An 18555-nucleotide genomic window follows, 5' to 3' on the forward strand; every position below is an offset into this window, starting at 1 on the left:
CTGTATGGCCTGGGGGTACCAGAGAGTGGATGTTAGGAAGGGTGTGTGTGTGGGGTCTCCACGCTTGGCCCTGGCCCCTGGGGCATACCCTACATGGTGACCCTGCTGTCCCTCTCATGACTGGGCACTGCAAAGCCTGGGACCAGGGGGCTGGACTGCCAGCAGTGAGACCAATGAGGTGGTTACCACCAGGGCACTGGGACATACACCCGACCACGGCAAAGTGAAGGTGGGGGCGTGGGCAGGGAAGGGATGGGCAGAGCGAGAATGGGGCAAGGCAGAGCAATGCGGCCCTCACTAAGTGAGCAGAAAGTGGCTGTCCTTGCCCAGCTCCCAGAGGGCAGGCTGTCAGGGGCACCCAAACACAGGAGAGCCATGAAATAGTTAAGAGATTTTATTCTAATAGCTGTAATTACAGTGCTTGTTTGTCGAAATGAAAACTGAAAACAAGTATACAAAACAGTTGATTACTAATTGTGTACTGAAAGCAGTAAGAGGTTCCACGACACCAAATAAACCAGCTCTGAGGTTTTCCCCAAGATAAAGTTTAACAGCTCCAGCTTCTTCAGTGTTTATCAAAATACAAAAGAAAGAAGTAGAGGTTATCATCTTCAATGGCAAATCTGGCCCTTGCAGGCTGAGGGGGTGAAAGCACATGTGGACAGGGGCTCTGAGGGGCTGGGGCTCCAGGATGACCACCCGCACTCCTGCTGGTGAGACCCCAGAGAGCCCGGAGCAGGCAAGCAAGGGGGCTGCAGGGCTCCCGCTCCAGCCAGGGCGTCCCAACCAAAGTGCCCATGCTGACCCGAGAAAAGCCCGGGGCTCTTCCAAGGGCTCTGAGAACGGTGGCTGCAGCCTCCACCCCATCTCCTAGGCGGCCATGTATGCACAAATACAAGCACAAACGCTATGGGGTGTGGGAGGACCCGAGACAGAGCAAATCACAGGGACCCTATTGTGACCATGCAGAATGGATATCATGGCTGGTTCTGCCCCGTTGCATGTTCCCAACGGGAAACAGACCACCGGTGGACTGGACTCAGGCCGTTACCGCAGAACCTACATTAGGCACATTTCTCCCTTCTGTGTGTTCAAGTGTTCTCCTTATTTTGTATTGTAACTATTTTAAAAAATGCACTGAGTTTGGGTTAAAAACCAACCACCAAAATGGATCTCAACACAGATCTAAAGCCCAGAGGAGGAGTATTGGGCTCGTCTGACACAACTCCTGGATGACCCGTGTGCCTAAAATCCCTTCTCAGTACTAAACAGTGGGTTGATTTTCTTTTTACAATAAAAAAAGCTGAGTAATATTGCATAGGAGTACCAGAAACTGCCTCATTGGGAACAAAAACTATTTACATTAAATAAAAACCCAGCTGCAGGCTGCGTCTGCACATTTACAGCATGGTGAAGCACACTGTGACCGACCGTGGAGACAGCTTCTGGCACTCACACCACAGGGGCACGTTTGCCACATGAGAGTAAAGCGAGGGTAGAAGGAGGGAGTGAGAGGGGAGGAGAGAGGAGTACAGCTCATTTCTGGTTCCGGAGCTGATTGGACAGCCAGTCCAGTCCCTCGTAAAGCCCGTCCCCACTGGTGGCACAGGTGGCCTGAATGTACCAGTTCCTGTGGCGCAGAGAGTGCAGGCCCAGCTTGTCCGTGATCTCGGCCGCGTTCATGGCATTAGGGAGGTCCTGGGGGTGGCAGCACAGCAGGCGTGGGTCAGGGGGGCTGCATGGAGCCCTTTCCACCTGCCCTGTGACCCCCACCCTGTTCAGACCTCCAGCCCTGAGAGGCTGGCTGCCTGACACGCACCCCCACCGGCACACAGGGTGTTCAGTCACACATACCTGTTTGTTAGCAAACACGAGCAGAACGGCGTCCCTGAGCTCGTCTTCTGCCAACATCCTCATGAGCTCCTCACGGGCCTCATTCACACGCTCTCTGTCATTGCTGTCAACCACAAAGATGAGACCTGCAGAGGGGACAGTAAGCATGACTGCAGGCACCGGGACACCCTGAGCCCCACTCCTGAGGGGTGTGATGGGGTAGCTCCCTCTTACCTTGTGTGTTTTGAAAGTAGTGGCGCCACAGAGGCCGGATCTTGTCCTGGCCACCCACGTCCCACACAGTGAAGCTGATGTTCTTGTACTCCACGGTCTCCACGTTGAAGCCTGGAGGAGACCTGGGTGAGCCTATCCCCAGAGCCACCACCACCTCCCAGCCTCCCAAGGCCCAGCGTCCTCACCAATAGTGGGAATGGTGGTCACAATTTCACCCAGCTTCAGTTTGTACAGGATGGTGGTCTTTCCCGCAGCATCTAGGCCCACCATGAGAATGCGCATTTCTTTTTTGCCAAAAAGGCCCTTGAAGAGGTTTGCAAAGATATTCCCCATGCTGCAGACCGGTGGGGGCAACACTGGCCAGAGAAACCTGCAGGAACAAGGAGTCCTGGGGTCTTTTTCTGTGCTGCCCAGGGCCAGGCAAGCAGGAGCAGCTCAGAGACCGCTCACCCGGAGCCAGGCTGAGGCAGCTCCTCCTATCTCAGAAGCTGATGAAATTCTGGTTCCTATCCAAAAGAAAACAGTCCTGCCCACCTACCTCTTGAGCCTCTAATCACTCTTACAAGGCAGTATATGGGAATCTTAGAACAAGGCTATCTGGAATTTGAAGCTGCTGCTGCTGCTAAGTCGCTTCAGTCGTGTCCGACTCTGTGCAACTCCATAGACGGCAGCCCACCAGGCTCCCCCATCCCTGGGATTCTCCAGGCAAGAACACTGGAGTGGGTTGCCATTTCCTTTTCCAATGCATGAAAGTGAAAAGTGAAATCGAAGTCGCTCAGTCATGTCCGACTCTTCGCGACCCCATGGACCACAGCCTACCAGGCTCCTCCATCCATGGGATTCTCCAGGCAAGAGTACTGGAATGGGGTGCCATTGCCTTCTCCTGGAATTTGAAGCAGCTGCTACCATTATCTGAGGAACTTACACCCAAGGCCTTAGGGCAACTTACCTTTAAGTCCTTCAACTTGCCACTCTGGGGTGCAGTAGTGTGGCTTTCAAATGAATGCTAGATTCTCCATAATCTAATGCAGAGTTCTTCAAGGGGCCAGAAACAACCACATCAAGGCCCTACCATGTCTCCCAACTGCCCCAAGTCTCAATGAAGCAGAGTTCAATGGTAAGACAACGAATACCTGAGAACCTAGGAGGGCCCTGGCCGAGACCAAGAGCCAACGCCTCCTAACAAGCTGAGAGCTCAGCACACCCTGCAGGCAGGACCGGGTGAGTGAGAACACCCAGGGCTCAAGAGCAGCACACCAGGGTATTCAGTCCAAGGGTGAGCCCACAGCATGGCCATGTTAGGGAGCACTTTCCCAAGACCTGTGGTCAGCACTGGTCAGAGAGGCGGCCTGTGTGGTGCAGCCACAAGTGTGCAGTGTCTGCCCCGCCCCCACCCCGGCTCTCCTCACTCAGCAGAGCAGACTGGGAGCAGCCACTGAGCTGACTGGACCCAAGGTCAGAGCCCAGGCCCCGACACCCAGACCTGCAGGAAGGGATAAGTGATCACAGAGGAAGGGATCTCCTGTACTGTAAGACCCACGTATGGCCTCTCAACACTCAGTACATTCATCCTTCAACTGTTTTATTTCCAAACAGGGCTTTAGGAAAAAACAGTCACTTTCTCAAATGCTTAGGAATCAGGTGAAGTCAAGCTGTGGAGGGCTGAGCAGCCTTCAGCTAGGCAGATTCTGTGTGAGTGTTGACAGAAAACCAAATGAACCACAGAGAGCTTGTTCTAAGTGATGGGAGATGCTCACACCTAATCACTGGGAGAGTGCTGGTGGTAGCTATTGTCAAGGTTGGGAAAGAGCCTTGCCCTGCACACCTAACCCCCCAGAAGTAACTATGAGCTCCCCAGTGTTTGAACTTTGGATGGACACTGCTTGGGTAAGAGGCCAGTCCCATGGAGGACGCAGATATGGGCCTGCCACAGGCACTCCCCACTCCATTCCACCTAGGGGGTGTGCCCCAGATCCCCACCACCCCACGTCAACTCTGATGACAGGCTGACATGGAGCTGCCAGGTCTCCATCGTAAGTTCCTTTCTGCCTTAGTCATCAGTGAGCATTTGGGGACTCTGCACATGTTCCACTCCTTATCCAACTTCCACCCTCTAGTTTCAGCATTCTGACATTTCCTGGCTGAATTACTGCCCTGAGGACTGTCAAATGGTGGTTCTCTATGGAGTCATTCCTTCCAGCTTTAGTCAGCCTTCTACCCAAAGAACCACCATTCTCTTCTCCACATACTGATCCGGTGTGAACTCAGGAATTCCGAGTCTGCTCAGTGGGTCAGACCACCACTCCACTGTGACCTAGGTGCTCCAATGGTCTCAGGGGCATCCAGCGGAGCCCCTTCTAGCAGGCTTCAGTGCTCTGTCAACATTTTAAAATTCTTTTTGGTTTTGAATAATATTACCTATTTATAAAATTAAAATTTAAAAAGATCTTTACTATGGTATTTCCTTTTCGGCAGACAACCACTTTTCCTAAATATATAGAGGATGATAAATTATGGAAAACAGAATGAACGCATATTTATCTCAGCTTATTTCTGAAGTCACTACCAATAAAGACATAAAAGTGATGACTGACTCAAAAGGAGAGAGAGAAGGTACAATTCTGGTGGGGTGACCAAGCACTCACCCTCAGCCCTGCAGGAGAGCCAGGCGACCTTTTTGGAGCAACTGAACCAGGGGTCCTGACTCTGCTCTCCAGTCGGAGGAGGGCACAGGGTGCACTGTTCTAGAAACAGGAATATGGCGAGATCAACAGGGAGGCACACTGCCCCCACAGACCTGCACATGAGACGTGGAGGCCTCGAGGCCAGGACTTAACTCTTACACCTGGAGGCCCCCAAACATCCATGCCCCTATCTCCCTGTAAGAAGCCCCCAATGGAACTGACTGAAACAAAGAATTTGGAGAGAAGCAAGACAGAAGAGAATTTAAAAAGAAAAGTAAACAAACAGAACTCCCAAGCCACACACAGCCCTGGCACCAACGTGGTGGGGATCTGGCGCCCATCGAACAAGAATAGGGCGTTAGGACAGACATGGCAAAGCTCACAGCCAAAATGAAAAAGACCCCCACACACAAGAAGCTCAAAACAGGGAAACTGGGAGCAACGTAAAAGACCAGCATCTCCCTTGGGCTGGTGATGACTTTTGAGACACGGCACCAAAGACATGATCCCATCAAAGAAAGAGCGGCCACTGTGAAAACAGTTTGGAGGTTTCTTACAAAACTCTCTGAACATGTAACTCAGCCTTCATGCTCCCAAAGCGGCTGCAAACGAGCAACCACCAGACACCTGCACACTGCTGTTCACAAGTCTTACTCATGACTGCCATAGTCTGGAGGCAACCATGATGTCTTTCAGTAGGTGAATGGCTAAACTGTTTGGTAAATCCGAACAACAGAATATTATTCAACACTAAAAGAAAAGTGCTAATACACAGATAAATGTATATTATTATTACAGTATAAATGTGCATTAAGTGACAGAAGCCAATCTAAGAATACTATACAGTGTATAATTCCAACTACGTGACATTGTGGAAAAGACAACTGTGGAGACAGTAAACAGATCCTTTCCGTGGCTCTGAGGGGTTGGGAGGGAGGGAGGACGAGCAGGTCGAGCACAGGGCATTCTCAGGGCAGTGAGACTATTCTGTGTGATACGACAGTGGCTGACACACGTCACGATGCGTCTGTCCAAAGCCAGAGAACACACGACAGCAAGAGTGAGCCCTAAGATAACTCTGGGCTCTGAATGACGGTGTGCCAACGCAGGCTCATCAGCTGTAGCGAATGCGCACTCCAGCGGGGACAGTGAGGAAGGCTGTGTGTTTTCCTCAATTACAAGGCAAACCTAAAACTGTTTCCTGCAAAGAAAGACACAAACACTGCTCTCCACCTGCAGTTCCGTGTCAACCAAAGTATGGGCTCAGTGAAAGGGCAGGACAAAGAGGTCACAAGTGCAAAGTGTCACACGAGCCTTGTCTCCAGGTTGCCACAGGCAAGGGCAACACTCCCCGCCCCTGCCCAAGGTGACAGAGGAAGGCCTGAACAGCAGCCGGCCCAGGAAGGAGAGCTCCAGGAAAAGAGGAACACATTACCTGTGTGATGTAAACACGGGACTTGGCAATGCTAAGGGAATTGGGAAAAAATAATGACATACACCCAGAAAAAAACCCAAGAATGAAAATGAAGTCATTTTAAGATTTCTCAAGGGAAAACATAATAAGCCAGTCACCACTTGACTCAGCAGTGAATAATATTTATTTAGTCATGATACTTTGACTGGCACTCCTCGGTACTGGGAAGCCAAGGACAGAACTTGTGGTCTCAAGGGCCAACCCTCAGTGTCCAAAGCTGACATACTTAGAGACAGTATTTGGCACCCTACTCAGAACAGTGAGGCATGAAAGGCTATCCCTGTGAAGCAGGCTGGAAGACTGCTGTCTACATTTGTTTTAGCATTAAGTTCATACAAACTGACACAGAAACCTGGGCACTAGGAGCGAAACCGTTTTCTATGCTTCCCCAGCCCCTACACGGCACTGATGGAGCACTCCAGGAGAACTGGGCCCAGCAGCAAGCCCACACGGCAGGGCAGCCTGAAGATGCAGCCAGCCGCAGCCGCAGCAGGCCAGGAGCCTCCGCTCCCGCCCACCAGCCCGGCGTGTCTGCCCACTCACGGTCCCTGGCCTGCCTTGGCCCTGCAGTCGGCTGAGCCCTAATTATCAATCTGGTCCCTTTCCTCCACACAATTTTTCAACTTACCCAACTTCTGTAGCCCCAAAGGGAAAGTGGGCCATATATTTTGGTGGCTGAACCTAGATGGGGATGAGCAGAACTCTGGGCTTCCCTGGTGGCTCAACGGTAAAGAATCTGCCTGCGAGATGCGGGTTTGATCCCTGGGTCAAGAAAGTGCCCTGGAGGAGGCCATGGCAACCCACTCCAAAATTCTTGACTGGAGAATCCCACGGATGGAGGAGTCTGGCGGGCTACAGTCCACAGAGCGGCAAGAACCAGACACGACTGAAGCGCCTGAACACACAGCACAGAACTCCAGGGGACGCTGCACACAGCACCTCCCACTATACAAGCCATCTATCTGTATCCACCCTGAGCCTGGTCCAGGGACCCTGTCAGCTCCTGATCTAACGCAGTGTGTGTCACAGTGGAAAGGCTCAACAGTGACCACAAGAGTTGTTCTGTGGCCTCTCCATACAGGTTCTAACTTTTAGGACATCCAGCCTAAGCCTCTTTCACCCTTTCCTCCACCAGGATCCTTTGCACTCCGGCCAAAACCTGTTTTTCAGGTTCATGGTAACGATCGTATTTGTAAGCAGTGAAGACATTAGCACTGCCCTGCACCTGCCTGAGTTTGCACCTTTGTGCGGGCTCATAAAAAGAGTAACAAAAGATCATCTCTTTCCTGAGACAGAAAGCTCTGAGCAGATGCAGCCCCTTAGGAACATTTTTTTCTTTTTTCTGGTTAGGACCAGAAACAAGACTGGGTGGCGGTTCAACACTATAGCAAAGAACAGGACACAACTGGCTGGCCACATTCCTATCCGCAAAGATCTACTACTAGGCTACAGGCCAAGGCCAGACAAGATGCCGCCCCAGGAAAGCCAGGAGAGGGAGGGAAAAAATGTAGCTGTGAGTTTACACCTGTTCCACGCCAGTAAATGAATCCAAAGTAACTGGTTTACAGCTGTTAAAGAGAAATATGGATCTCCAAGACCTCTACCTGTGCCCGCTGCATCTCCTAACCAATCTCAGAGGATTCGGGATGAGCGAGGGAAACCTTCCCCTACAGAGCTGTGCAGCTTACTTCTGCAGAAGGAAAATCTGTCACATTTTCTGAAATGGCTAGGAGCTGGTTTATTTAACAGAATCTCTGTAATAACGGATATCAAGATGACCCAAACTACTGAGAATCATTAAGAAGAATAAATCACTAACCTAGAGCATGGCTTGGGAAATGAAAGTGTGACCCAGGAAAGCAAAAAAATAAATAAATAAACCCACGTGTTTTCTATTCTGTGCTTCAGACCGGGACAGGCTGCTCTGGTCCCTCTGTAAATAAGAGATCACATGGGTCTCCCCTACTCAAATGAACAAGCTAAGTGACATCAGAGCTTTTTTTCATTTCATTTTTTTTGGAAGTTTATTAGGTGGAAGTACAGCTCAACAGTTCATAATGTCAGTTTTAATACCTAATTTGAGAAAAAATAATAAAGTGAAGATCTTCCCGAGGAATTGATATACATTATAAAACATTTTCTTTAACTGTTTCATTTATTCTTTTAGCAGAATGAATGTGCTTAGATTATCAACCACTCAAAAGCCTAATTCATCTCTGACGTGTAGGATTTCATTTTAAAGGGGAAGGTCCCCTACTTCCATAAGCGATGTGACCACATATTACTACCTGCCACAAACTGACTTTTGCACACCGACTTGGGGTCCAGCACATCAGCAAAATAAAGCCTAAGGCACTGCTCTACTAGTCCAGCACTCCACTTCTGTAGCTCGGACATGAATCTGCAACTGAGTACAACACCACATACTGTCACCATTTTATACAAATTAGTGTAAGAAAGCTGAACATCCCAATACTAATGATAGGTAGATAGGCCTTACAGGCCTAACACAACTCTGACAAAGCCAAGGATCAAGAACATGTTCAGAGGAAGAATATTCAGACTGAGACGCTCAAAGGATATACTTAGGTTGACTGAACTGTATTATACTCAGGTGTACAAAATAATGATCTGATATGTGTATTTATTGTGAAATGATCACCAAAGTTTAGTTAACTTCTGTCTCCTCATACAGTCACTCTTTTTTCTTTGTGATGAGAACTTTTAAGATTTCCTCTCTTAGCAACTTTCAAATATACAATACAGTATGGTGAATTAGTCACCATACTGTACCTTACATTTCAGGGTTTATCTATCCTTATAACCAGAAGTTTCTATCTTTTGACCACCTTCACCCATTTCACCTACCTTGACTCTGAACTTTCAATACAAAGAAAAATAATAAATGAAAGAACATGCAAAAACATTCTAGAACAGTGTAATTCTCGCCTGCATCTAAAGGTGAGTTCCCGTGAGACTGATTTTTGTTTTTCACAACAGGACGTTCAGGATGTTTTGCAGGAATCAATCAATTAGACACTAGACCTGGTCTCTATGCAGCAGTCACCCCCAGTTCCTGCCCCTAAAGAAGGACGAGTGCAGAAACCCAAAGGCTAGTACAGTGACACCGGAGGGCTGGTCTCCAGTTGCCCTGCAAGTTGCTTCCCAAAGCTGAAGGAGGGGACTTCCGGTCAGCTCTGATTCTCAGGAGGAGCAATCAGTGAAATTCAATTTACATCCCTCTCTGCCATCTTACGGAGAAGGCCATGGCACCCCACTCCAGTACTCTTGCCTGGAAAATCCCATGGACGGAGGAGCCTGGTAGGCTGCAGTCATGGGGTCACTAAGAGTCGGGCAGGACTGAGCGACTTCATTTTCACTTTTCACTTTCATGCATTGGAGAAGGAAATGGCAACCCACTCCAGTGTTCTTGCCTGGAGAATCCCAGGGACGGGGGAGCCTGGTGGGCTACCGTCTAGGGGGTCGCACAGACTCGGACACGACTGAAGCAACTTAGCAGCAGCAGCAGCTGCCAGCTTAAGACTCAAGGTGAAATTCTTAAAATGACACCAAGAAATAAGCTTCATTCATGAATAGAGCTCTTGGTATACACTAAAGTGAACATTCAACAGCCACTGTCCAGTGCCTAATGGAGCAAGCCCACTAAACCACAAGGCAAACACTGAAACAGCGTAACTGCAATTAACCCTACTTTTCAATAACTGCAAAAGTCAAAGCAGTAACTGATGAACATATTTAGGTTTTGCAGTTCCTTCTCATCCATAGTCTTTAAGTTTTATTTTACTACTTTTTAAAAAAACCATAACTAGACACTTAGATCGACCTGAAATCTACAGATGAGACCAAATAACCAGATGATCTAGCCCCAATGAAAACAATATCCACGTAGGACCTCTGAACACAAATGTCACATGGCCTTCACCTGGGGTGAAACAAGGAGTGGGTGATCCCTCCAAGTAGAGGCTTCGCTCAGAAGCCCCGTCAGGAGCCTCTCTCACAGCTCTGTGCGTTTGTCCGGGCAGCAGACGCTGGCTGCTCCTTGCTATTTCTTCTCCTGGATTTGTCCCTGAGCTCGAGGCCTTCCGGGGTAAACCTACATTCCTAGTGCCTGGCAGCTACACAGGACCATCCGAGTATGCTCTCTGTGGGATGCAATGGCTTTGCAGGTCCTGCAGACCAGTGCTGGGCACCTGGGCTCTCCACGATGGAGCAGCTGACACCATGGACCCTAACGAGCATTCATATTTTAGGAGTCAAGGCACATACACTCTGACTCCAAACACACTTAGTCTGAAGAAGTTGTTCCTGGGAGGAAAAAACAATCAAAAGACCCAAAACACAAATTTGCATCAACCTCACAACATTAAGTTCCCTGGTGGCTCAGAGGGTAAAGCGTCTGCCTGTAATGCAGGAGACCTGGGTCCGATCCCTGGGTCGGGAAGATCCCCTGGAGAAGGAAATGGCAACCCGCTCCAGCACTCTTGCCTGGAAAATCCCATGGACTGAGAAGCCTGGTGGGCTACAGTCCATGGGGTCGCAAAGAGTCAGACACGACTGAGCGACATCACTCACTTCACAACATTAAAATGTGCAACAGGGACTTCCTTTGGTGGTCCAGTGGTTAAGAATCGGTCTTCCAATGCAGGAGACTTGAGTTTGAACTCTAGTCAGGGAATTAAGGTATCACGTGCTGCAGGGCAACTAAGCCTGCGCACCACAATGAAGGAGCCCACAAGCTGCAATGAAGACCCCACACAGCCAAATAAATACTAAAACAAAGACGTATAACAGATTAAACAGAAAATGCAGGAAACAAAGCAACTTATGACTAAAATAAAGCAGGATACGAGAAACTACAGGCCACTCTACACCACCTGTGCTGTGCTAAGTCACTTTGGTAGTGTCCGACTCTTCGCAACCCCACGAACTGTAGCCTGCCAGGCTCCTCCACCTATGGATTCTCCAGGCAAGGATATTGGAGTGGGTGGTCATGCCCTCCTCCAGAGGATCTCCCCCTAAACCACCTAGACTCCCTGAAAAGCACCCTACCACTAACTCCTTACTAATTCTGCACATTGGCAATCCTTTGTTCAGATCTTAGCTGTGCTCCCAGTCCCCCTTCACACCGTTCTCCATGTCATGCCCATCAAGCCCTTCACCCAACCTCTGAAGGCGAGTTCAGATGCCACCTTTCACGAGAAAAAGTCCTTTCCTTTCTACGTTTTTCAGTGCGCCCACAGCACACGGTGGGGTGAAGTCACCACACTCACGGTGAGGAGCAGCTGTGTGATGAGTGCAGCTCTGGGCGCAGAAGCTCCAGATTCAGAGACCAACTGACAGATGTGAAACACGAGTTCGACAGCGACGTGCGCACCCTCCCAGCCTCACCTCAACGGTAAACGCTGTCAAACGTCAAAAGACTGACCCACAGCTCCACTGGGGCCCAAAGCGTTAGCGTGTGCACGCAAGGGCATGCACGCACGCACACACACACATATCTCCAGCTGCTGAAGTCGCAGTCCCCATGATCCTGACAGAAAAAGCAGGCACACCTGTCAAACAGCACAATCCTTGTTTTAGTTCTAGAAGTAAGAATGAGAAAGAGATGGCAGTTCAGGATTCTGTCGTGAAATAACTCACATTAATTGCTTTCGTCACTCTACTCTAATTATGTCATCACCACAGATGTGAAGCCTCTGTGGTTTCTGTTCTGGGGTCTTCTCAAAAAGGCTGCCTGCACCTATGGTGCAGACACAGGACCCTCTCCAGGCACGAGGGCAGGGCTCTAGGGAAGCCAGTGTTGCCGAGACCCTTTCCACACCCTTGAAGAAAAAGGGAAGTGCAACCAACTATTAGCTTGTCAAAGTGCCCAGTTCTTCTTCCCCAAAGTTTCTCAGAGTGGCAGGTGTCCCCAACCCCCAGGCTTTTTCAGAACAAGAAAACTTTGTGAACGACTAAAGTGATTAACGGAGCTGCAAAGAGTTGGACATGACTGAGCGACTGAACTGAAAATGATTAAATCAATCTCCAAAACTTGATTTTTTCCTGCAGAGAACTTTCACTTTGAAAACAAAATGTAAAAAAGATCACAGCCCTACCTCTTTTTCTGAGAGATGGGCTTCCCAGAGGACAGAAAACAGGGGAGAGCAGCAATGAGTCAGAGTCTGTTCGATCCTCTACCTCTGACGCCCCCTGCCAGACCCCCTTTCCTGAGACCCCTGTTAGAAGCACCCAGAGATGCTGCACCAGCCCAGGGCACTCAGGACACCCTCGCTGGTCTTGCCTGGGAGGCCAAAGTGACTGGGTGAACTTCTCATTGGCCCAAACAGCCAAAGCAACCCTCTCAGTTGGCCTCTTCCTACTCTGCTCACATTTTAAACTGGGGGCAGCCCTGGACTCAGGGAAATTCCATTCACATACCTGCTCCTGCCAGCCTCTGCTTAAAACCTCCCAGCAGTCCCTGGCGCCCCTCTCAGGTGACCAGAGGTCCCATCAGTCCAAGACTTGGTGTCTTGTACTTTCACTCACTAGCACTGCCCCTGTCCAGCCATTCAATCCCAGAGGAATGCAACCCCCTATATGGCACCCCAGCTGAACCTTCCTTTCATCTCCAGACTTATCTCCTATTTCCCCCTCAATTCATGGATCTCCCATCAAAATCTAATCCTCAAATATAAAAGGACCCTCTCTTTCCCACTTTAATCCTGTGCAACTTCCTCCCAGTTCCTCAGACCCAAACCTCAGAGATACCCACAATCCCACTCTGTCCCTCTCACCCCCAAATCTGTTCACTGGCAAGTCCCATCATCTCTTTTTTCGCAAGGTGCTTCCCCGTCACTGTCTGCCTGTGCCTGGTCCTGGCCACCTTATCTCCCGCCCTCTGACATTTCCAAAGCCTGTAGCTTTCACTCCACAAGGTGTTCTTGATGCCAGCAAGAGGGGACTATTAGGAAAGATCAGGGCCAACACTCCCATGCATCTCACAGCATCAGCTCTACCATTCAGAAGGAAGCTAGGAGACAATATAACCAACATACTCACTGGACTGCGAAAAACCCACGCTGCCCCAGCTAAAATGTAACTGGGAAATGAAAGACAGTGTCGTATGATAAAACGTGACCTTCAACACTGGTCATGACCCCAAGTTCAAGGGAGGCAGGGAGAGAACCGCCTAATGAAGACTGCCACAAATGCAGCAGCATCTCAGACACTCAAGGCCTGGTGTGTCCACCAAGTTTTTTTCTTCCCCCACCTGGAAACAGAGAACAACTCTTGGTACGATTCTGCAAAAGAACCAAATACAATCACCCTTAATTTACAAGGTATTCATTCCTTGAGAATTCAGAACATCTATTAAAACTAAGGGCTTCCCTGGCGGCTCAGATGGTAAAGAATCTGCCTGTAATGCAGGAAACCCAGGTTCAATCCCTGGATTGGGAAGATTGCCCTGGAGAAGAGAATGGCAACCCACCCCAGTATTCTTGCCTGAAATCCCAAGGACAGAGGAGCCTGGCGGGCTATAGTTCATGGGGTCACAAGAAGTCGGACACGCCTGAGCGACTCACACCTTCAGTTAAAACCATACACACACAAGTTGACTCTGCACATAAACAGAATTAGGTTTAAGAAATAAACAGCTTTTTCCCCTACATGAAAGTCATGCAGAATGCATCCTTGCTTCTAAATATCAGTATTGCCTCCCACCTTTGACAGAGCCCAAAATCATCCCACGCATTTCCAAAATACCCTTTCTGTGGGGCTTCCCCTTCAAGGACCACTGGCACACACCAGCAGGCTTCCCTCCCCTCCTCTGCTCCTAGCAAGTCTCCAAAACCACTAAGCGCACTCCCAGCTAAGGGCCTCTGTTGCTGTTTTCCCCTGCAAGGGAGAAGCTTCCTGTTTCTTCCCAAGACCCACAGGAGCCCCTCCTTCACACCTCTGCTCACATGACACTCCTCCCCGTCCCTCCGGACAGGCCTGACTAGCTACACTCAGCGCCCACTGCTCCTTCCGGGCCCCGTGGGCCTGCTTTCCCATTCCACTCTCTGCCCCACCTTCCGTCACTCATCTCCCTATCTCTACTTGTCTTTCTCCACTGGTCACCTCCCTGGGCACCCAAGAGACTCACAGACAAGGAGAGGAGAAAAGAATCACAAAAGAATATTTAAGGGCTTTAAGAATTAAAAAATAGAAAGATTAATCACACACAGTTTTCTAAAGAATTAGTCTGTCAGAAAAAAAAACCTATCAAGTCAACGATGACTCTCACACTGGTGTAAAAGTACCCGTGAGTGTGGCAGAACCCGACCATCTCTCTGACACTCCAGTGAGGAGGAAATACGAGACACAGCTACTCAGGGCAGACGCGTGCAGCTCAGGAATGCTCAATGCCACAGAAGGGGCGTGAACACAATCTGCTTCCTAAACCTGCCCCGGGGTACCTGCGACTAGTGACTAAGAATACATCTGCACTGATCTCCTCAGGAATTTGCAAGACCTCATATCACTTTGATGAAGAGAAATGTTAAAAACTGTAATTATTTTAAGCAAATAATAGATTCAATGAGTTAGGAACTGCATGCTCATCTACAGATAATAGAAAACTCCACCACAGGAAAATGTACTCTTCATAGCAATTTTTAAAGATATCCTTTATTCTGAAACCTGTGCTCAAAATGCTGGCACATCTAACTTTGCCTTTATTCCTACTTTGCACATATGAGTTTAGACAGAATCTTGAAATTATTTTCTTGGCCATTTGTCCCTATGTCAAACTGACAGGATACTTAAAACTTCATGCCAAAAAATTTCCAGGGCCTCAGAGACCTAGCACCACTCAACTTTCTGTTTAGCGCCCACATGTAGCACTGCAAACATAATCTGACATACAATACAAACTGAGAGATGCCAGCTATTTTACATATGACTTGCTCTTTGGAGACAAATTCTACCAACTTGCTAGCATCCTTTAGAGGACAAAAACTTACTAAATTCTGAAAACATTAATTAATGTTTCTAAAATATACTCTACATTTTTAACTTCTGGAAATGTGCGTGGATCATAACTGGGGCTTTTGTTAATTTATGCTGTATACTAACAGTCACCTCTGTCGCTTCAGGTGTGTAAAAATGTTTGCCTCCTGAAGAGAATCACTGCCAAGTGCTGTGTGTGTAAAAATCGGCCTGCCTTGTGTGTTTCCTGTCTCTTTCAGCCAGTGAGAAGTCCTATTCTTCCCTTCCTATTTGCCGATGACAGGCTGCCCCGCAGTCTCCAACATATGCAAAAATCAGGAAACATGGTCTGTTAGGAATATTGAGGTTAGCTCCTTGCAACAGATAGCTTCACTATTTCTACCCACTCATATAAGGAAGCTTATGTGAAAGAACTGGGTGAGGGCCTAACAGACTCTCCCATGAATAAGGAGCTTTGATGTGTTTGTGTTAAATTCTGCCACATTTTCCCTAGCTAATCAGGCCATCTGATCCATCTAAGAATGCTGAAGTACCTTCCAGAATAGTGTTACAGCTGTATAGTTATAACAGGTGCTATATTTTAAAGTATTTTTAACAATCACAAAAGAATAAGGATGAAGTACTCCCCTCACCTTGGCTCACACTCTGAAATTAACCAACCCACCTTTCTCACACTCACACATTCCCAAGCCCTCCTTTACTTGCCAGCAGGAAGCATTACACCCAACCCACTGTTAGGTCAAAAACATTTCCCAAAGACCACTTCAGATGGTGCTAGGAGGACATTTCTAATACCATCCACATCAATGAGGAGCAGACAGATCACAAAAGAGGTTAAGTTCTTACCTAATCTTAAGATCCCAAATGAAGGGAATTTTTCATGTTTCTTTTCCAACCTCTGACAGATGTGCATTTTACTTCCTTCATTCTCCTAATCCTACAAAGGTTGGAAGGTCAAAGGGGAGACTATGGAATGCTGTGCACAGAGACAGTCCTAAGTGGTAAAGGAAGCACAGGCTAGATGGGTTTGAACAGCAGCTCAGTAAGTGATCACAATCCTCAGGAGAGCTACAGAAATGCTCGGTGAGCCTGACCTGTGATCAAGAGCAGATTTAAATTCAAGTATCAAGGCAACATCCAATTTGAAGAACTCAAAGAAAATTGATTCAACTCTCTCAAACCAAGTTAATATACTATTTATGAACTTACACAAGGGTTTCCCCTACTTTGTTAGGTTTATTCCTAAGGCCATTTGACCATGGAGATCAACTCGAGGGTCCATACTAAATTTTACTAAAGTCAAAGAAAAGTCAAGGTGTACCCTGTTGCAGTTTCAAGCCTGTCATGATCTTTGGAAAAGGTGGCTTAGCAGGTCTGAACGGCCCCTTCACATTGCGCAAGAGGCAAAGCAATAGCTAAACCACACAATTTAAAAAACCAGAACTGTGAGAAGCACAGAACCAGTTTTTGCTTTCTAACTTTCTTACAATGATAAGCAGACAGCATGTGAGTCAGCTATCATGCAAACCAACTATTTTAAATCTTTCTGAAGTAGCAATTTTGAATACTTGTATCTGAAGTTAGCCATCACAGGAAACAGATTTGTAATGCCCAAGTGACAAGGATTTGTGTTCAACAGGACATTCCCAGTGAAGAGACACGTTACACTCTACCCATTAACTAGAGAAAACCTTTATGGGAGGGAGACAGCACATAGAGTGGCCATATTCGTGACAAACACACACACTCAACTGCTCCTAATCCTGGGCTCAGCAACACCAAACATTCAAAGTTCTTCCAGTTTTGGCTCCTCATGTTGGTTTCTGAAAACTCCCAAGGACACAGCACACGCCATGGCGTCTCACACTCCTTCAGACACTCTGCCAAAAACGCAAGAGCAACCATGCAAACAGCCAGCAGGGGGGAAAAAAAAAAAACGCTGACCACTAGTTCTGAAACAAGACCAAGAGCTGACTACTCCAACACCAACTGCATCAGTTACGACTACATCAATTACACAGTTCTCAACAGTGACTTCCGGGGACACCCAAAGCGTTTGAATTGCCCGTCTCCTGCCAGTGATTTCTTGTGCAATTTCGCTAGTTTTCGCTAGAAGCAGCAACTTGGTGTTCTGTTGAGCGCTCAAAAGTGCTCAACTAGTTAACTAATATTTTAAGTACTCTGAAATTAATTGCCAAGCCTTATTAACAAAGCTACTGTTTTACCGTCCGTAACTGCTTGGACTGGAAAGCGTTAGGACGCTGTGCTAGGGAGGCTGCCTCAACTCCGGCCAGGTCGCGTTATACAGGTAGGTTAAAGATTCACCAGCTCGGAAGTGTATTCTAATCCATGCCAAAGGCACCCAGGAAGCAATCCCGGGGTTGCAGCAATCTTGGATAATGGAGCCCTTCAAAGCCGTAGGCGCGTCCATCGAGGGCTTCCTGGGCCATAGGCGCTCCTACTCAGACCCAAGCGCCACAGCACGCGCCTAGGAACCCGGGGCTCCGCCCGGCCTCGCCGGCTCTGTTCTCGGAACAAACAGGAACTGGGCTCAAACCCTGGCCATCGTGTGACCTTGGCCATGTCCCGGGCTGCGGGCCTCAGTTTCCTGGTCCTTGCGACCCCGAGACAGGAGGCCTCGGAGGCGGAGCAAGAAGCGGGGCTTCCTGGAGAGCCCGCGTTGCGGGCCGGACTTCCGGGAGCTCGCCCCGGCCACTCTGGGGGGCTTGGTGGGAGGGTGGCCAGACAGACGCCCTCCCCGGCCCCGACTCGACCCAGCCCCAGCTCGGCCCCGACTCGACCCCCATCCCAGCCTAGACCCCTGGCCCCGCATTCCGCACCCACCCTGCCCCGCCCCGCCTAGGTCCCCAGCCCAGCCTGAAGCCCCAGCCCGGCCTAGTCTCGCCTCAACCCCCGGCTCTATTCTACCCTGGGCCCGCCGGGCCTTGGCTCCCCACCTCGACTCCGCCTCGCCTCGGCCCCCGGCCGGCCTCACCTCGGCTCTCACCTCGCCCCTCGCCCGGCCTGGCCTCTCCTCAGCCCCTGTCTCGGCCCTCACCGCCCCGGCTCAGCCTCGCGCTGGGCCTCAACTCGGCCCCCGCCCCCGCCTCGGCCCCAGCCCAGCCTCACCCTCGGCGGCCGCGGCGCAGATGCTGCTCGGAGGCAGGCGTTGGTTTCGCTCCCACAAGATGGCGGCTCTGACGGCGGCCACGTCAGTGCCTGCTGCCGCGGGGGACGCTGGGGAACGGGGCAGTCCCCCCCGCAGTCCCACCCACTCGCCCTTTGCTGTGCGCACGCGCAGACTCTGTGCGGGAGGTAGGGACAGGACCTTGGGTA

General features: G+C 49.4%; 1 protein-coding gene across 1 annotated transcript; it reads right to left on the reverse strand.

Annotated features, from left to right (window-relative positions):
* Nucleotides 1-378: 378 nt before the first annotated feature.
* ARF1 (ADP-ribosylation factor 1) lies at nt 379-18457 on the reverse strand. Its single transcript, XM_010847234.1, has 5 exons — nt 18349-18457; nt 2253-2437; nt 2068-2178; nt 1855-1979; nt 379-1698 (listed from the first exon to the last, which is right to left on the reverse strand). The coding sequence occupies exons 2-5, from the start codon at nt 2398-2400 to the stop codon at nt 1537-1539; spliced, it is 546 nt and encodes a 181-aa protein (XP_010845536.1). The 5' UTR covers nt 2401-2437; nt 18349-18457; the 3' UTR covers nt 379-1536.
* Between the last annotated feature and the right edge of the window lie 98 nt (nt 18458-18555).

The sequence above is a fragment of the Bison bison genome, unplaced genomic scaffold, assembly GCF_000754665.1.
Source record: "Bison bison bison isolate TAMUID 2011002044 unplaced genomic scaffold, Bison_UMD1.0 scf7180017864248, whole genome shotgun sequence".
Classification (NCBI taxonomy): Eukaryota; Metazoa; Chordata; class Mammalia; order Artiodactyla; family Bovidae; genus Bison; species Bison bison.